Consider the following 20748-nt stretch of genomic DNA (forward strand, 5'->3'; position numbering starts at 1 on the left):
CAAGAGTTATTAAGGAACTGAAGAATGAAGTTGACTAAAATATGCAACTTGTTCCTTGAAATGGCCATGGAGCCTGAAGATTGGAGGATAGCAAATGTCACACCAATCTTTAAAAAGGGAGGGAGAGGGGACCTAGGTAATTATAGGCCGGTCAGCCTAACATCTATACTGGGTAAGATGGTGGAATGCCTCATCAAAGATAAAATCTTAAAACACATAGACGAACAAGCCTTTCTGAGGGAAAATCAGAATGCCTTCTGTAAGGGTAAGTCTTGCCTCACAAACCTTTTAGAATTCTTTGAAAAGGTCAACAGGCATGTGGATGCGGGAGAACCCGTAGACATTATATATCTGGACTTTCAGAAGGCATTCGACATGGTCCCTCACCAAAGGCTACTGAAAAAACTCCACAGTCAGGGAATTAGAGGGCAGGTCCTTTCCTGGATTAGGAACTGGTTGCGATCCAGGAAGCAGAAAGTGGATGTCAATGGGCAATTTTCAGTGGAGAGAGATGGAAAGTGGAGTGCCCCAAGGATCTGTCCTGGGACCGGTGCTTTTCAACCTGTTCATAAATAACCTGGAGCCAGGGCTAAGCAGCATGTTACTAAAAAAGCCTGGTTTAGTTGTTTAGGGGAATTCTTACACCTGGTCTATTGGAACACCGGGATCTTAAGACTGGATGCAAACCAGTGTCCTGCAGAAATTCCTTGTACTTAAAGAAGAGACTGAGAAAAATATTCCAATAAATGATTACAGTTTTATTAAAAGGGACACAAAATAGATATCTAAGGGTGCAATCCTAACCCCTTATGTCAGTACTTTCCACTGAAGAGATTGTGAAGAGCTCCAGAAGGATCTCTCCAAGGTTGTATCTGTTGCCTGTGTACTCCCTGGGGCATTTGGTGGGCCACTGTGAGATACAGGAAGCTGGACTAGATGGGCCTTTGGCCTAATCCAGCGGGGTTCTTCTTATGTTCTTAAGTGAAGTGGCTGGCACTAGGAGTAAGGACTTCCCCAGATTGTCTTTGGTGAAGGCAGCTTTAAAATAAACTTCCATTTGGGGGCAGCATGGAAGACTACAGGAAGGAAGGTATCAGAAAGAACTTACACAACTTGTGTTTGCTTGTCCTCCCTCACAGCACAAGTGACTACTGCCCCTGGACTGTGATATGGGTTTGTTTGCACTTAGCTGCCTGTATTGGCACTGGAGGGAGTTGCATCAGTGTGAATGTTTGGTTCCAGTCGTGACCTAAGCATTTTTTCTGCTCTGAAGTTAGGCTCCACGTTGAAGTCACCAATAAGACGTCACGTGACAAAAAGTCAATGTTTTGTTGCTTGATGCACTCTTGCTTCACTTCAAAATCTCATTGCTTGAATCTGTGGTTCTGAAGAGTGTCAAAGGTCCTTCCCCCTTTGCCATTTCGACAACATTGACTTCTCTTTTTCCATTCATCTCCTTGGCCTTCTGCATTCATTATGAATTAAACCAGCACTAATCCTCTTGAAGACAAAGAGGTACCACCTGCAAATGAGAAATTTTGGTTCCTTTGCCTGTAATATTTGTGAAAATCTGACACTTTCCTCTCCTGCTTCTTTGCAAATGTCAAAACATCTGTAAATATTGAGAAATAGAGTCAGGTTCTGCCGTATGTGTACAAGGGATAAACTCTGGAGTTTTAGCCCAATTTGCATTTTTTGGTTAGACTCTTTGAGCTCTCCATAAGTAGTGACTGTGTGAAAACTCACAATTCTTTGCTTGAACCATCTGTCAAGAAGTTGTGACATATGCTTGCTTTGTTTATTCAGGAGGCAAGTGTAAATTGATACACCGATCTAGTACTTTGTTCAAATGAAGGCATATCTGAATGTATGTCACAACCACATGCCCGTGCACATATATATCTCTAAGCCTCATGAAATTTGCAAGAGTTCTGCTGTTAACAGAAGGGCACATTTTTACATAGATTTCTGCCTCCAAGTGAAACACACAATAAGACTGATTTTTGCTGTATCCTTCACAGGGTGTTTTTTTTTCCCCACTTAAAAAAAGTGTCTTTCAATAAAGAAGCTGCAAATGGTACCTAACCTCAGAGCTTGTTAACTAGCTAGTTTTATTAAAAGACAAACAATCGATCCAACATCAGTCTTTTTCTCCACAGCATGAATTGGTGCCCTCTGATCTCTTGTTCTGACTCTTTTGCAGAGAACCAAAATGGGGCTATAAAAACAGTGCTTTTAATACAACAGAATTTGGAAAAAAGAAGAGTGCCTTCATGCTTCTCTTGATTCACGATCAGGGTGACCAGATGTCATAACTACAAAAGAGGACAAGGCACTCCAAAATGTAGGACATCAAAGAAAAATGTAGGATATGACAAAAGCTAAAAACATTTGTATATTGATTTAATGTGGTTAATTTAGACACTATATTACTTATTATTAAATTTAAAACTATACAGTTTTACATATAATTTATTAATTACAAGAAGGCTAAGTGCTGCTGCTGGCAGGAGCCTACTCACAGGGAAAAGGAGGACATTTCTGCACTTTCCCAAGACATGAGGGTAATAAAGAGGACATGTCCTGGAAAAAGAGGACAACTGGTCATTATCATCATCAGTATTTATATACCGCTTTTCAACAAAAAGTTCACAAACCAGTTTACAGACAAAGGGCACAATCCTAACCAGGTCCACTCAGAAGTAAATTCTATTTTGTTCGATGGGGCTTTCTCTCAGGAAAGTGTGGTTAGGATTGCAGCCAAAGTCAAATAACTAAATGGCTCCCTGACCCAAAAGGGCTCACAATCTAAAAAGATGCAGGCCACTAGAAGAGACACTGTGCTGGGGAAGGACAGTTACTCTCCGCTGCTAAATATAAGAGGAACACCACTTGAAAAAGCGTCCCTTGCCCCGCTGGCAGGGATGACAGAGAAAAGTGTCTCTTGCCCCATCAGAGGATCACCCTGTCCAGGATGAGCTCCACGGATGGGCTGAAACCGCTTAGTCCGGAGAAGAGTAGCCGAAGCTGGACATGGGAGCTGGTGTGAACAGCTTCTCCTTGAAAGGCGCCCAAGGTACGAGCTTGCAAGCAAAGCATTCATTGGAGCATGTCTGCCTGGGGGCTCAGTGCGGGTCATTTCCTGCCAGCCCAGGGCTGCCACCCAGCTCCCCTTTCGATGGCTTCTTCCGATCTGGAAATGAGCAGAGCTCATTCTTCCGATGCCAGCTGTTTGGAGCCCCCACCCCCACCCCCACCCCCAGCAGCGCCTACAGGGACGAGGAACAGAGCGGGGCGGGGTTGATGGTGCATGCGGGGGGGTCACCAAAACTTTCTCGAACGGGTTTCTCCCCTGGATTTGTTGCTGTCCCCAAACCCCTCAGATCCCCCGCAGGCTGTGATCGGAAGCAGATCCAATGGGTTGGAAATAGATCCCAAGGACTGGGTCAGTCCTACCCTCCCTCCCCCCGTGAAAGGTCGCATCCCCCCGCCTCAATTTGGATGCCAAGAGTGCTGCTTGCAGTTTGCAATCAGGTTTTTTTTTTTTGGGGGGGGGGAGAGAAAGATCCAGCTTTTTTGGTCCTTGTGGGAAGGGGGCCAGTTGTAGCCAGGGGGGCTGGCCTTGCTTTAGCTGGGAGAAAGGTGGCAGCTGCTGGCCACGCGCTGCACCTGCCGGAGCCTTCCCGGTCCGCGCGCGGGATCAATAGCAGCGTCTGCTCGCTGCGTGCGCCCGGCTCTCCAACAGAGGGGGCACCACCAGAGAGAGAGACACACGCACAGAGGGAGAGATCCCGGCAGCCGCCGCCGCACAAAAGGCATCTCGGAGGGTTCACCAGGCTCAGCCTCTTCTCCTCCTCTTCCTCCTCCTCCCCCCTTCCCGTTAGCCACTGCGCCCCCCCTTTTCCATTGAGCGAGGATGGACAAAGCGAACTAGAAACAAATCAGGAAAGCCTGCGGACTTGGGGAGGCGCAAACTCCGCTTGGGGGGGGCGCGATCGGGCTTGCCCAGCCAGAGCTGTGCGTAGGCAGCGCGATGCTGACTTGAAGGCGGCTGGCGAGGAGGAGGACAGCGGGCGTTGCTTTCCTGGAGCAGCCTTGGGTGGCTGCGGGACTGGGGACAAGCGCCTCTGGATCCGGGTTGCTGCGCTTCTTCTTTGGAGTCCCTCTTTCTTGGAGTCCCTCCCCGGGAAGAAGAAGGAGAAAGTGCTCCTCACCCAGAGAGGCAGGAGAAGCTCCTGCTGGGGGTCACACTCACTCCCATTGAGAAATCCGCGCGCCTGTTTTCCAGAATGATGCTGGGATGTGAGATCTAAGTGAGAAACCTTCCACTGCCTGTCTGTGTCTCTCTCTGTTTTGTTTTGTTTTTTTTTCTCCTTCCAGAGCAGCTGCTCTTGCTGGTACTCTCAGTGGACGGAAGAGAGAAGGCGGGTGGGCTGGGGATTTTTCTGGGGAATTCCATGGATATGAACTTGGGGGCTTCGGAACCTCTCCCAGTTGGAATATCTCAGTGCTGATCGCCTTTTGGAGTGGCACGAAGGAGCTCACTTTGGGGGGAACGACCTGCGGCACAGCAAGATGTCCCTGGCCAGCTTATACTTCGTTTTGCCCTTATTGGGTAAGTGTCTAGCTCTAGATGCGGTTCAGTATTGGGTTGGGACACACACACACACAGCCCAGTACACGCTGGTTGCCATTAAGCTGGTCTGCTCTCTGAAAACCCGGAAGTTTTCTGTAGTTCGCAACCAGCACTTTGATTTGCCTGTTCCCTTTAATTTGGCACTTCTGTGCAGGTGAAGCTCACTGGAGATGAAAAAAAGATACTGACTCCTTAGTTAAAGACCCAACAAGCAGCAAGTTGGTAGGGAAACTTTCCCACCATCTCCTCTCGTCTTCAGCATCTTAACGAGAGGCAAAGTCGAGATTGGCATCTTTAAGATAAACAATCGCACCCTTTCTTTCCTACATTGTGAGTCTCCAAGATGATTTATGTCTGAAATCTGGACTGCTTTCACAATAGGCATGCAACATTTCTCTCTGTGTGTGTATACACGTGTGTGTGTGAGTTGCATGTTCCCATAAGCAAGAAAAGGAATTCAGCCTCGTAACCAGGATGAGTTTAATTTGCCTTCCCTGCTGCAGTTTTCTTGGTCGAGGAACAAAAACGGTCCATTTTTCCCTTTCCGCTGGAAAGGTAAAAGGCTATTCTAAGTGCAGCCTTTGAAAAGAGTCTGAAGATGCTAAGTGTCCCTGTCAATCAGTGGGAAGACCTCTCTCATCTGGCTGTTTCTGAATGCAATTGAAATCACAGCACAGCCCTTGTAAAAACTGAGAGCAAGTGTTTTAACCCCCCATTGTTGCTCTAGGTGCATGAAGTGTCTATAACCCAAGCAAGAGGGTCTTAATCTGCAAGTTCACCCATGGGGTATTTTTGAGTCTTAAGTCATCTGGGACTGAAGAATATACACTTTTCTGGGAATTCCTAAGGAAACCAGGATTATGTGAAGAAAAGCTCAGTTGAACTCTTTGACTGGGGGAAGTGGCTGTGCTATGGGGCTGGCAAACCGTGTGGTGGAGGGGTGGTGGTGGAGAGGTTTGGCTTTATAATTTACTAATGGGGCATTCATTTGGTAAGAAGATCACTTGAAGCCCTTTATTTATCAGGGGAAGAGGCTGGCTACCTCCTTGTTGACTTAAGGCAGTTCCTTTTTCAGGAACTCCTTATCCTTGATAAAAGGAGTGATAACAGAGCCTTGCCTTGTACTATAATTTCCTTGCACTCAGGCTTTCTGGGTCAGCACCTTTGTCCTCGCAGCCTCAAAGGGACTTACAGGGCATTTCCTTGTGCTCTTTCTGTGTGTTTTTTTTTAATGTAGAAGTGCTCTTGTCTGCAGAAGTGAGCGGGCTGCTTGGAGGGGACCGTCTGGATTGCGTGAAAGCCAGTGACCAGTGTATCAAGGAGCAGAGCTGCAGCACTAAATTCAGGACGCTGAGGCAGTGTGTGGCTGGCAAAGAGAGCAACTTCAGTCGGCCGACAGGCCTGGAGGCAAAGGATGAGTGCAAAAGTGCCATGGAGGCTCTCAAGCAGAAATCGCTGTACAACTGCCGCTGCAAGAGGGGCATGAAGAAGGAAAAGAACTGCCTGCGCATTTACTGGAGCATGTACCAAAGCTTGCAGGGTACGTTGTAACATGCAGAAGCCCTTTTGACTTTCCCTTGATGAACATGGGATTTCCCAGTGCCTCTGATTTGTCTTGAGTTGACTTCCTAATCCTCATTGTGTTCTTCCACTGCAAACTGGGGACCTTTCATACCACCCAGCCAGAGCAGCTGTTGCTGGCTGCTGCAGCAGTCCCCTGGTGTTGGGAAATGCAGAATAAAGATTTCCTCCAGGGGGACTAAGCTGACCTTTGTAAACCGAAGTCAAAAGATTAGGGTATTAGCAAGCACACAATCTACAAGAGAATTGGTTAGGTTCTTTGCTTCCTTACCCACTTCCTCCCCCAAAGGATCTTAAACACTTGTTAATGAGATCTAACCTCACAAGATCACAGGGGTCACTCCTCACCCCTGTGTCAAAGGGGAATTAATTGTTTCCTCCCTGACCTGCAGAGTTGCTCATGTTCTGTGTTTAAAAGCAGCCTTCTTTGAACTGGTGTCTATATCAGCTTAGCAGGAGGTGGATACATCAGGAAAGGGGGATTCTGTATTTTGTGTAACATTAAGGGATCAAGTGAGGATAGAATACTGATAGTTCAGTGTTAGAGTGATGAACTTGACAAAACAACCATTGATTCCTGATTTGACAGGACTTTTAATGTAGTTGTATTGGCATCTGACCCTTGCTTGATTGGGAAGTTGAGGCCCAGTTCTGTTGTCCTTGTGATCTTGCTGTGTCTTATAATGTCTACTCTGATGCTTTCACACCTGTAGTGCTTAATTGAAATCAATACTTTAGTCAGCGACAACACTGAAATATTTAATGACTTTGGATTTATTTGCTCTTGCTTTCGCATTAAATTATAGTTATTACTGGATAGTCTTCACCATATGCTAACACTCCCTCACTTTTAAAATAGAGTGGTTACTGTCAGATGATTCTGTTTTCACTGGATGTCCTTTGTCCAAGAAAGGATTATTATAGCTAAATGCAAAAATAAGTCAGAACTATAGAGCTATATGGGGAATTCTTCTTTAGTCTCCCCAACCCCCCATTGTTCTTGAAGTCAAATTTATTAGAGGTAGCCATTTCACATGTTGGAGTCTGAGGAAGAGTTGTTGACAAGGTGCTTCTCCCTATAAAAAGCTTCCAAGTGCTCTCAAAGTCTGAATTTTGAGGATAGCAACAATTACAATGAGTGAATCATAACATAGAAGGAAACTTATTTAATCATCTCCTTTACTCTAAAGGAGTGCCAATATGTAAATGGAAAAGGGTAATAAGTCTGAGTAATAATTCTGGAGTGGCCAAGCTTGAGAGTTGTTGTGCATTTGAAGTTTTCCCTTTCTCCTCTTACCTCACTTTTGAGAGTGGAAAGGCTTCTGCTGAAACTATTTGTAATATCCCCAGCCTAAAGGTAAAGGGTTTGAGGTGATGAAAGATGGTTTGAATTTTGGAGAGAAAATGCTGGCAGGAAGACTATGGCCACATTGGGGAAGAAGTGGTCCTTGTTTGGATGGGTATATTCGTGGAGGGTGATGGGTTGGAGCTCTGTGTCATATTCAGATTTCTAAAAGTAGTAAAGTATGAAAGAAAAACCAAGACTTTTATTGTCTATAGGAAACGACTTGCTGGAAGAGTCACCTTATGAACCAGTTAACAGCAGGTTATCGGACATATTCAGGCTAGCACCAATTGTATCAGGTAAATGAATTTACAATTCTTCTACTAAATGGGAACATTCACCGAAGGCTTTCTTAAAGATGTGGAATAATGCTTTTCCTGCTGCTTAAAAAAATCAGCGCAAGTCATCAGAAAATGGAAATAGGGTTCCAGAGGAAATACTGTACGGGTCTCCTGCACCATAGATTCTATGTATGCTAAATGTGTTGTACTGAATGTTGTTTTGTATAAATGCTTAGCTCCATAACCTTCAAGCTAGGTTGAGGTTGGACATGTCTGATGTTCACTGGATGACTGCAGCATCTCAAGTGGTGACTTGCACATGTGAAAGAGTCATTGCAGGCCAAGCATCTCATAGATGGAGCATTCTTGTGAGCTGACACCACAATAGATAGAATGCTCTTCTTTTGATTTGTTTCACACATTCAGCTCTGAGTCATCAGATTCTGAGACATCCAGTGGTTTGCACATTTGTGTGAATAAAGCCTATGTCGTTGGTATTTATGGGACATGATACATTTTTTTTAGTCCATAAAAGCAGTTGGTGTCAGAGAGCATGTAGAGCATAAGTGGAGTATATTGTACTATTAAGCCAGAAAGATACTTCCTATAATGTTCCAGTTTTCATCTTTGTGCATCCAGTTCCTGGGAAAAAAAGGGATAAATGCACCTGTAGGTGGCAATCTGATTCTCTGCCTTTAGAATTTACAATTTAACACCAGGCTGTTGATGCGGCCTGTGTAGATTGCCCAACTTTTTGACACAAAGGCATATGAGATGAGTCTGTTTACGCTCTTGGAGAGAAGGATATGAATGTGTGCCTCCTCTTGAATTAAGCATTTTCCTGTTTGCTTGAATTCTTCGTGTATTTGTGGCAGTTTTGCTTTTGAAAGCCTCTCTTTTTGTATGATTTTCTTGAGCTAGTCTTGCAGTACTGTTGCAGAATGGAACTGGTGCTATACTGTTTGTGCTATAATAACTTAAAAATTACATTTCTTTTGGATCAGAAATAGGTTCTGACACTATAGATGTTAGCCTTCATTAGCATTTTACTGTCTAAGGTTAATATTTAACTCCAGAATTCATGGCCAGATTATATTTCTAAAGTAAATCAGTGATATAAGCCACTGTAGGTGCCTATACTTGCACTTAACTGCTTAATTTCTTGTTGAGGACAGCAGCTTTTTTTGGCTAAACTATGCAAGAAAAAAAGAACCCCCAAACACCAGAACAACAAAGTGCCAGGATAAATGGTGTAGAGCGGAAATGGTTTCTTGAAGGCTGTCCAAATAAGTAATATATGTCAATTTTGTTTGAACAAACCACTGCAAACCTCGCAAACTGAACTCTTAATGTCCCTTTAAATCTATTTAAGATCCATTTTTTAATCCACTTTTTAAAATTAACTTGATCTGAATGTAAGCACTTATTCTCTATCTATTCTGATTTCTTCCTTTTTCACATGCTTTTCTTTTGTTTGTGACAGGATTTGTTTGTGTAAAGTGCCAAATCCATAAGTATCTGCAGCAGTGATTGTAACTGATACATGTGATTCACTTATGCTGACTGGGTCTGTCCTTCCACCTGATATCCACAAGCATCAATGGAAAGTACATATGTGCAGGTTTTGTTTCAGGGATGGGTATATGATGTAGATCAGCCATTTTCAACCACTGTGCCGTGGCACACTGGTGTGCTGTGGATGATCTACAGGTTTGCCATGGGAGTTTGGGAGAGGATCATTTGTTAGTAGGGCTGCTGGGGGAATGTGAGCCCCTGCTGTCATTGTGGTGTGCCTTGTCAATTGTCAAAAAACGGATGGTGTGCGTTAACAATTTTAGTGCCTTGTCAGTGTGTCATGAGATGAAAAAGGTTGAGAATCACTAATGTAGATACTTCATTAGGGCTACAAACTTATCCATATTTACCTGGGAGTCAACCCCATTGACTATAATGGGATTTACCTCTGAGTAGACATGCCTAGGCTTGGGCTGTACGTGAGATTGTACTGCATATAGTAAGGAGGATTCCAGTGTTTGGAAAGTGTTGGTGCCATCAGCAACAGATACCTCTTTACTGTCTCTTTACGGTGTAGCAGTGTCAATTTATTGAAACTGCCTGTTTCACTCTTCTGCCTGTATAACCAAAGCACCAGAGTTTATACTGTATTCTTGGATTTTGCTTATTGCTGATTTGATTAGCAAAAGTTGCTTAAGGCAAGGTTTCTATCTGCTGTACTGCCAAACCTGGTCAGTGTTTCGTTTATATATTAAGCTACCAAAGACAACATTTTCCCTTACCAGGGTTATGCGAGCATAATAGAGGTCAGTTGTTGGTCTGTGTAAGACCGCCGTTTTGTGTGATGTTCTGTGTCGCTTTTCCTTGCTTCGATCTGAGCAGGCTCCTTAATATTTTATTAGATGCAATTTGGGAAATCTCCATAACTGTCTTTAAGAATGACTGTGGAATGAAGAGTGGGTTGTTTAAAATGAATTGTTCACTCTCCTTATTTGGCACGTGTTTCTTCACTAAATGTAGACTATGATTTCCCGGTGTCACATAACAGATGAACTCAGCAGTTCCTGCACTTGCATTTATGCATTTTTTTAAAATGAACATATTAACAGAATAAGTCTGTGTTGTTGTCTTAGCTGCAGACATACAAGCTTCTACTGGTGAAATACGGACAAAGTCATGCAACTTAACTACTGCATGATATGTGAGGGCAAGTGAGATAAAACCATCCTTTTGTCCCTTAAAGCGCAATCCAGATGCATTCTGTGCCGGTGCAAATCCCTTGTGCTGGCCTGGAGGTGTCACAAAAGTGCCATGAGGCACTTTTGCGCCGCCTCAGGAGTTGGGAGGCCAGCACACAGATGTGTGCTGGACTCTGGAGGCTGAATCAGGCACCACTGTCCCAGCAGAATGGTGAGTTTGCACTGGCTGAGTCAGGTCTGTGTAGGGGTCTGAAGAGGGCGGGGGAGGGCGTTCTGGGGGGCAGGAGAGGGCAGGCAGAGGGTGGGCCAGTGGGAGGACCAGGCCTGGGAGGGGGTGGAGCCAGGATCCGGCACTTATGCTGGATCCTAACCCCCCTCCTGGATGGCCTGACCTTATACGAGGCTGCTTGGATCTGTGCTACCTCATTACGTGATATAACCCTATAGGGGCAGCTGCCATGCAACATGAGGTAAGGGGAACGCATTCCCCTTACTCCCAGTTGTGCTGCAACCTGGCCCAGCCCTGTTCTGGATGCAGTGCAGGCCAGCCAGCCTACCTGCTCCAGGGCAGATTAGGATTGGACTACTAGATCGTTGTGTGCATCAGCATCTCATATGGGTAGAGGCTTTTAACGAGGAATGCTTGTCCAGCACAGCACTGCAAATAATAGTGGTTGCACTAGCCTGAAGGATATGGAACATGTCCCATGCAGGCTGTCTCTCTCCACTAGTTCTGAGATTCACACCTTTTCAAATACATTGTGCTGCATTTTTGCATTTAAATCCATTACATTGCAGAAGGTGGAGAAGTATATCTAACAAAACTGTTGATTTGGAGATACGGTATCATTTAGTTCACTTTGTTCTCTATGTCTAGTCTTAGTTCCTTTCCCCATCTACTTGAAATCTAACATCTGCAGTTAGTTCTAGTTTTGAAACGAGACTTGTACTCCATCCTGCAAGAGTCCCACCTTCTTGTGTCTAGCTCACATATCTTCAGCATTAAGTACTTCTAAGCCACTGAATTCTTAATATTGGCTTGAAGCAAAGGATATTTTGTGCCAGAAGCTGAAGAGGCTTTTACCTAGGTACGACTTGATTCAAAATAATACCTATGGTTCATATTTACCAGGAGGACCATATATGAAATTTTCTATTTGGTCATATTTGTGCACCTCTGTTGGCATGGGAGCCACTGGACATGGTATAATCCTGTTCTACTGGGTATTTTATATGTGCAAATGAAGCAATCATGTGGGCCTCCCTGCTCATGTGTCTTGTTCATAGCACCAAGGTGAAGGGGGCTGTGCCCTTCTGCCCAGATGAATGAGGGGAGGCTTTAAATCTACTTCTTTTCCCACCCTGTTCCATCCTGATGCACTAGTTTCACTGCTCAGGATCCAGTAATGTTGCTCACAAGATTCCCATAAATTAAAAAAAGCAAGTGGATTCATGTAGGCAATGTCAGCCAGAAATATGTATTAAGTGTGAGCATGCTAGGTGTTTTAAAAGCTCAAACTGTTCTTGTATATAATGTCTGCTGCTGGTGATTATCTTGGCCTGTTTTGCTGGATCCCACATGAGGGTAGCAGAAGCAGAAGTACACATTACAGACTCCTACATACTCCTGTTGCACATAATTGAACCACCAGTCTGGCTCTTTTAAGATTTAATTGCTTGCTCCAGCAGTCCAAGGTCATTTAGCCCTTGTCATGAGAATAATACCAGTTAGGCTCTTTAGAGGAACAGAAGAGTGGACTGTGGTTTCGCTACAGTTTTTTTTATCTCATGGATGTTGAATAACAGTGAAAAGGCTCTTTCCTCTGCCAAAGGAGTTTCTGTGTGTGTAATTCTCAAGATCAGAACCAGCGTCTGCTGCAGCATGAAAGTTAAAAAGCCACAGCATGAAGGAGCATCTCTTTCTGCACACATTTCTGGTTAGAACTGATGTCCAATGGATCAATGCGCATTGCCTGCTATGATGGTGAAAGAAATCGTCCATCAGAGATATAGAACTGGGTTCTAGGTCAATCTGTGAATTAAAATTAACTACAGTATATGCATGTCTGCTGTTGTATTGCTTTTGTACCTAGGCTAGAGCATTGTTGCTATTGAACGAGAGTGTTGTGCAATGGCGCTTTGGAATGTGCAAGTCTGAGTTGGAGGGGAGATGTGCATATGTTTTTCTTTGTCAAAAAATTATTCCAGAGTTGGAAATTGCTCTTTATAATGCTGCTAAATTGGCACACAGACAAAATGCAGCTTTTAACAGTAGCTTGCTTGTGACTTTATAGGCACTTCTAAAAATAAAAACAATTCAGGAAATATAGAATACCAAAACCATTATTGAAACATTAAAAACACCAGGGTCTTTTCAGTAGCAAAGAGTATAAAGGTTACATCTTTGATTTGCATTTTGAGTGAGTGATGAGTAAAAAACTAAAATCCTATTGGTAGCAGCATATCCTGGTGTCAAATAACATTTTAGAAAGCAACGGATTGTGAAAGGGTGCTAGAATTTGACAATCAATTACCGTATTTTTCGCTCTATAAGACGCACTTTTTCCCCCCCAAAAAGTGGGGGAAAAAGTGTGTGCGTCTTATGGAGCGAATACTGAAAAAAAAAAAAAACTCCGCCCCTGGCCCCGCCCCCTCTGCTCGGCTCCGCTTCCCAGGAAAGCGTGGGTGGGGTGGCAGTCTTGCTGAGCAAGCCTGCGTGTCTACTCAGAAGTAAGTCTTAGAGTCACTGGGGCTCACTCCCAGGAAAGCGTGGGTGGGATGGCAGGCAGGGGTGCTCATTATGTCGATCCTCGAGCTACCAGTCCATCTCCAGGCGAAATGAGTCAATCACGGGCTTCTCTCCTGTCCACGCATCCCTAGGAGTGAGCCCCTGGCAGGCTTGTGAGCCCAGGGAGCGAGCCTAGGGAGTGAGTCCAGGGAGCCCAGGGACTGAGACGGGCTCCTCCCTGGGAGAGGAGGCGCTGGCAGGCTTTTCTCCCGTCCACTCATCCCTGGGAGTGAGCCCCATTGGCTCTACTGGGGCTGACTTACCTTTCCCCTGCTTTTGCACTGGTATGTATGGAGATCTGCTGGCCCCCCTCCACTTCCATCTGTTGGTTCTGTGTGCAAGGGGTTTTGCAATGGTCTTGCTGTGATGTCTATACAGAGATCTTACCTGCCCCACGCTTTTCCCCTGCTTTTGCACTGGTATGTATGGAGATCTGCACACCCCCCCCCCTTCCATCTGTTGGTTCTGTGTGCAAGGGGTTTTGCAATGGTCTTGCTGTGATGTCTATACAGAGATCTTGCCTGCCCCACACTTTCCCCCTGCTTTTGCACTGCTATGTATGGAGATCTGCTGGCCCCCCCCCCACTTCCATCTGTTGGTTCTGTGTGCAAGGGGTTTTGCAATGGTCTTGCTGTGATGTCTATACAGAGATCTTACCTGCCCCACGCTTTTCCCCTGCTTTTGCACTGGTATGTATGGAGATCTGCACACCCCCCCCCTTCCATCTGTTGGTTCTGTGTGCAAGGGGTTCTGCACTGGTCTTGCTGTGATGCTTATACAGAGATCTTACCTGCCCCACGCTTTTCCCCTGCTTTTGCACTGCTGTGTATGGAGATCTGCACACCCCCCCCCACTTCCTTCTGTTGGTTCTGTGTGCAAGGGGTTCTGCACTGGTCTTGCTGTGATGCCTATACAGAGATCTTACCTGCCCCACACTTTTCCCCTGCTTTTGCACTGGCGTGTATGGAGATCTGCACCCCCCCCCTTCCATCTGTTGGTTCTGTGTGCAAGGGGTTTTGCACTGGTCTTGCTGTGATGCCTATACAAAGATCTTACCTCCCCCACACCTTTCCCCTGTTTTTGCACTGGTCTGTATAGAGATCTGCTCCCCCCCCCTTATATTGGAATCCAGGAAGATCTGGTGAGGAGGTAGATGTGGTGTCAGCAGTGGCCCCTTTAAGGGTAAGGCCTGGGCATCCAGCAGAGAGTGCTGCACAGCTGCAGCCACTGGAAGGCAATAGGGCCCTCAGGGATATAAGGAGTACCAGAGGCAGAAAGAGTTTGTGGGTTTTGAAGGAGTGCAGGTTGGAGGTAGGGGAGGAGACTGACTGGGTTTATTGAATTTGGAATCTGACTGTGGATTGTGACTGGACTTGGATACCCTGATGGATTTAACTGACCTACCTGGAACCTGACCTTGGACTGTAATTTGGCTTATTGGCTCTGGACTCTGATTTGGTAACTCTGAATGATGGGACTGATTTACTTGGCATCTGTGGACTGGAACTGGACTCATTTTTGCTTGCTGCACTGGTGAATTGCACAAGGGGGACTGATCAGCCTTAAGCGGGCACGAGGCCCAGTGGATTGGAATTTGGCAGAACATCATTGTAGCAGAAAGATAATGTGATCCCCTATTTGTGTGCACCTACTTTTGTGAGCTTCATAAATTCTGACTCTAGCGATGATGAGTTCTTGGGGTTTCCAGAAAACTAGAGTGCTCAAACCTTTAAGTCTCTCCATTTGTTAATGACAGTGATAATGGTTCTTAATGCCACTGTTGACTGCTGTTCACTTTACATGGTTCAAATGTTATTCTGTTATAGTTTATTAAATATTTTATTACACTATTTGGTTCAGAATATTTTTTTCCTTGTTTTTCTCCTCTAAAAACTAGGTGCGTCTTATGGTCAGGTGCGTCTTATGGAGCGAAAAATACGGTAGATATGCATATCAGTGAGTAAATTGGTATTATGTACATTTACCGTTTGTTCATTATCCTTTTAAGAACCCAGTCCTAAAAGCATCACTTTAGTTCACTGGGACAGCACCATATGCTTGGTGATTCAGGCAGAGCCCTAAGTCCCCCCTAAATTATTGTACCATTAGTACTATAAAATTTGGTGTTACATTGTTGTGGTGCCTAGGATCCAGAGATGCTGTGATGGTCTTCAGAATCTCATGCAAATGACTGTTGGCAACCTTTCCTGATTTACTACCTTTGCCTCATGTCAAAGTTGTCTGCAAGGACTGGAAGATAAGTGTAGCTTCCCAAGGGAATCTCTCTTTCCAAAAGAGTAATCAGGCCCATACCTTTGTCTGTAAATCCCTGCTAGGATTTGCCTGCGAATCCCTTTCTCGGATTTTGCCATAGCCTGTCCACATAATTTGTAAAACCGACTTCCAAATATACCTGTAGGTTTTGGTACTGACTCACAAGTTACCTGCTGAGATGCTTATAAAGCTTCACTGATGTTCTCCTGCCACTTTTCTGAGACTTCTCAGCAAGCATCTTGTGAGTCAGTATATGGAATTTACAGAATATTTTGGAGTCATTCTTGCAAACCTCTGTGCTCAGGTTTACAGTATTGTGAATTATTTCAGTGCTGTGTAATATTCACGAGCATTTACAAATTACATTACATTCTCCCTGCTACAGAAATTTGAGGTCATAGAATATCCACAGCAATTCAGCTTAGTGAGCTAAACTGAAAAGGGATTGTGGCTGAGAAAAATATTAGTTTTAGGGACAGTAAAAGCTGCTTGGATAAGGTAGTGGAAAGTGTTTCCTGGAGAGAAAGGAGGTCTGAGAGCCGGAAAGGCTAAATGAGAAAGTAGTGAGAAGCAAAATAAACTGAAAACACAGAAACGGTTGATAGTGGAGACACGGACATGAACAAAGAAGTGTCCAGGAAGACATGAGGGACTGGACCAAAACCTTACATAAAGCTCAAGGACAGGTAAAGCTTTGAACTGATGCCAGGAAGGAAGCAGAAATGGCAGTAGAAGATGGAGAAATTGGAATGGCGGGTGAGAGTAGTGAAACCAAGTTTTGTTTTGCTTGCTTCCTCCCATGGTAGCAGCAGCCTGGCATTTGGAGAAGCTCACCTGCTATCACTACTGAACATGGCTGCTGAAGTGAAGAGTAGCCTAGGCATCACCACCTTCCTTGAAGCTATAACCTCAAGCTAGGCTGCATGCTGATAATAATTACCTTACCTCAGATTTGGCTTTTGTGCCCGTATGGATCACACAGTACCTCCTTCGCCTCAGTTCTGCATCTCCTGTGACTTGATAAGCGCTGAGGCTGCAATGAACTGTATGCTATGGTGCTTTTCTGTGGCTGTTGAAAAAGGGGGGGGGATTCACAGGAGAGTGGTATATAAGAAGAGAATTCCAGGGTGACTACATGATTGTAACCTTTCGTGCCTGATGAGTTCTCACAGTCTCTTGAACCCCACTTGAAGCACACTTTAAACATAATAACAGCAGAGTGCGTGACTGCGAGAAGAGCTTCTGAGAGGAGTATTTTGCTTGCAGTGCTTCATTGGAAGACTTCCTAGAGAGGCTACCATAACAAGAGGCCAGGATTAGAAGCTGTCTATGGTGAACAGATACTATGGTGCAACTATTTAAAAATATTAAGGAAGAAAGAGAGACATCTTTAGGAATGACAGAAGAGTGGTGTACATTGTTCCGGAAGAGGGACAGCTTCCAGACCAGAACAGGAAAGAATTTGTACTTCTTTTATAAAGTACAAACTTTTAGGTACAAGACCTAAAAGCAATGTTTCTCAGACTGTGGATCAGGACCCACTAGGTGGACCACAAACCAATTTCAGGTGGGTCGACATTCATGTCAATATTTTATTTTAATATATTAGACTTGATGCTACCGTGGTATGTGACTGCATTTGGGGAAATGTTAAAAACTCTGTACTTTAACAACCTACTATGCATATGCTTTTAACAATGACAGTCAATGGGGCTTACTCCTGGGTATGTGTGGGTAGGATTGCAGCCTAGTATTGTGAAAAATTTTCCTGCTTGATGATGTCACTTTCGGTCATGACATCACTTCTGGTGAGTCCTGGCAGATTGTCATTCTAAAAAGTGGGTCCCGGTGCTAAAAGTTTGAGAACCACTGTCTAAGAGATAATAGTTGTACTGGATCATGCGTTCGTAATTACCAAAAGAGCTACAATATGCATTGACCTCAGTAGGACATTTTGCCATGTGAACCGTTCCATCATTTTCCAGATAGTTTTACATAAGACTCTGATATGAATATATAGAACTGTTTGTGCCCATTGACATTTCTGACTGCAGATTCTTGTTGCAGAGGCAGCCAAATTTGCTTCCAGGCAGACAGCAATTAGCATCAGTGTGCATGGATACTAGTAGCTGATTCCTACTTCTGCTTTTTTTTTTCCAAATCAGATTGGACCCTGCACAGAAGGAAATCACTTTGCTAACAGCTTTAGCAGCTTCCTGTTTGCATTCTTGGGAACATAATTCATTTCATGAAATATTGTGAGATGTTGGACCTCTGACCTTTCTTGAAAGGCTTTATGAGAAGTGGGGTCCTCAATCCTGTGATTTCTCATGCAGCTTTTAGCATGTCCTCTATTGCCATTTGTTGCCACAGTTCCTCTTTCCATCTCGTAGCTTCCTCTTTTGATGAAAGGGATGCTGTCCTGTCAGTGACATGTTGAGTTTCAATACCCTACTTAAATGAATTCCAGATTATGAGTTGTGGGAACCTTCTGGGTGGATTGCCTGGCTGCTTGGAATTGTATGCAAATTATAGTGCCGCATAGAAGAATAATGGAGGAAGGTGGTGCATGAATCGGATCAGCAGCTGAATCCTGAACAAACACTACACCTCTCTAGTGAAAAGTTTGAGAATCACAGCTTGTAGATTGCTGTATATTTCCAGTTAATAAATTTTTGCATGGATCACGTACTCTAATATTTAAGTGTTTCTGTCTTGTATGTTATTTATTTATTCATCTCTGAAAAGTATTGACATAATTTGGTGTGATCATAGAATTCATTCACTGTTGGCACTATGTTTAAAAAAACTATTACTGTACCAGACACAAAGATTTCATGTTTTAATATGAAAAAATAAGATTTCTTGTATTCTAGGAGACAGAGTAAGCAAGGAGAAGATAGACTGTGCTAGGATTAATCTCATTTAAGCTTTGAGAAAGAATGTGCTTTGCAACTGCATCTACATTTTAAAAGCATGATCTGATGGACAGTTTTTGGTTTGCTACCGAGCAATTTTCCAGTGTAAACTTGGCAATTTTGTTTTTTTACATTAGCATTTTGCTAACATTTTAAAATAAGCAATGTGGCAGTTTTCTGTAGCTAAAGCTCATGCAATTACTTGGAATCATTGCTATTGAAATAAGTCATTAACACAATTTCTGTTATTTACTTGCTCAGAAGCACTTTAATGTCAGAGTCGAGTGAATGAAAGGCAATTTTTGCAAATGTCAAGTTATTGTCCTGTGTAGACTGCTCTCCTGTTACAAATGTAACATGAGAGATAACCAGCACAAAATAAGTGTAATGGCAGAAAAATAGCCCATTTGGGCTTTAGAAATGTGTAGAATAACTGACAGGTTTTTGAGAGAGCTGATGATATCAGACAATTTGAGCAGTGGAGATGAATCTTTCCCCTCACAGTCTATGTGAATCTTATTACACTGCTTGGTGTCAAAAAATTACATTTTTCCATTAAAGTTTTGACATGCAATGGATGAAGTGCAGAAGATGTTCTTGTATTTTTTTTTAAAGTCTGTACGTAATCCTAGAGTTAAAACGTAAGTAACAAACAGCATTTACCATGTTCTCCCAATCAAGTGCTCTATTCACTTATCTCCATAAGAGATAATTCCACCCCATTCCTTCTAGTTTATTCAGCACTCTTTTTAATCCAGATTTAGCAAAATCCTATCTGTTCTTTTGCAATACCCCAATCTAATTACTTCTGATCAATTGTTATTTGTGCTTCTGGTAATGTGTCTTTCTGGTGACCAGGCACACAGTAGTCCAGTTTGGATTATACTGTCTTAGCTGTACCCTCTCCTCTATCCATTGGTTAAAGAGGAGCAGATCTTATACTCCTGCCCCTCCAGATGTGTTGTTCCCTTTCTTATAATTGCATTGGGAGGTGGTTTATCTGAATCACACCTTACAAACTCTGTAAATACTACTTTAAGTATTAGATTACATACAAATGGGCAATGTGGATAAACTTTTTTTTGATGCAATTAAGAGGGACAGTCCTGGGGAGTGGGGATAGTGGGGAGTGTGCCCATAATCACATGGGGAAGAGTAATCTTATGTAAACTAGCTCTAAATAATAGTGGAATTTCTGATAACTGTATCTATTCTATATACTGACCAATTGTACCTATTTTACAGCTATAGATTTGTCTTTTATGATATAATACTATTTGTCCCCTCTTTTCTGGGAGTCAGCATTGACCCTTTGGTACTGCTGCTCCTTGGTGGCGAAAAACCCATATTACATAGTACAGGAGAACTGTACAAGAAGTCATTGTGGGCAAGGAGATGGGATGTCCTCTTATAAAATCTAAATGCTATATACAGTGTTCCACATATGTGGTACTAGTGTAAACTTGCACCAGCAAAATGTTCAAGACAATAGCAACAGAGGGCAGTTTAGGGGCAAATAGGGTAACTGATAATCTTGACCAATGGTTCCCAAACTATGAGCTGTGGCTCCCCAGGTAGCTGCAGAAACCAACCAGGGGAGCCATGGAATCCTTGTAAAAAACCTGCCTCCCTAAACAATATATAGGATTGTAGCCTAATGGAGAGCTGCACCAATGGCCTGGTAGGTCAAGGGAGTCGCCAGGCAAAAAGTTTGGGAACCACTGGTCTTGACTATTGACTTGTTATAGGATGGTTTCCAGTTGTTCTCACTCCTGCATATGTTATGTGTCACATTCGCTGTATTCCTCAGCCACAACCTTGATTACAATCATGGGTGCTCCAGTTCCCTTGAATTTATGAGATCCAGCAAACATATCTGTGCAGAATTTCTGTTCTAGTACTGTGTCCAAATGGACTGTGTTGGCTGGTAGAACACCATCTCGTATGCTTAGTTAATTTGTCATGAATGGCATCATGTTTGATTACAGGTAGTAACATAGCTGTCATGTGATTAAAAAAATGAGCCAATTCATTATAAACATTTTAATTACTAGATCAGTTTGCATACATTTGTATACTGAAAAACAATACTACTGAAGAAAGAGCAGTTTCTTTTGTTTTCAGATGACGCGTGCGTGTTTCACAGCATATTAGCTACCGTATGAGACAGAGCAAGAGATGACTCCTCTAAGATGGTGCCTTCGAATTGTG

At 43.6% G+C, this 20748-nt stretch overlaps 1 protein-coding gene across 2 annotated transcripts in view; it reads left to right on the top strand.

Annotated features, from left to right (window-relative positions):
• Nucleotides 1–3787: 3787 nt before the first annotated feature.
• GFRA1 (GDNF family receptor alpha 1) overlaps nt 3788–20748 on the top strand; it is a 228440-nt gene continuing 211479 nt past the window's right edge. For both annotated transcript variants that reach the window (XM_066620276.1, XM_066620277.1), the window contains exons 1-3: nt 3788–4615; nt 5874–6176; nt 7778–7861. In XM_066620276.1, coding sequence (XP_066476373.1) covers nt 4576–4615; nt 5874–6176; nt 7778–7861 — 427 coding nt within the window. In that variant the 5' untranslated portion in view covers nt 3788–4575. The remainder of the gene's footprint in view (nt 4616–5873; nt 6177–7777; nt 7862–20748) is intronic.

This window comes from Tiliqua scincoides, chromosome 3 (genome assembly GCF_035046505.1).
Source record: "Tiliqua scincoides isolate rTilSci1 chromosome 3, rTilSci1.hap2, whole genome shotgun sequence".
NCBI lineage: Eukaryota > Metazoa > Chordata > Lepidosauria > Squamata > Scincidae > Tiliqua > Tiliqua scincoides.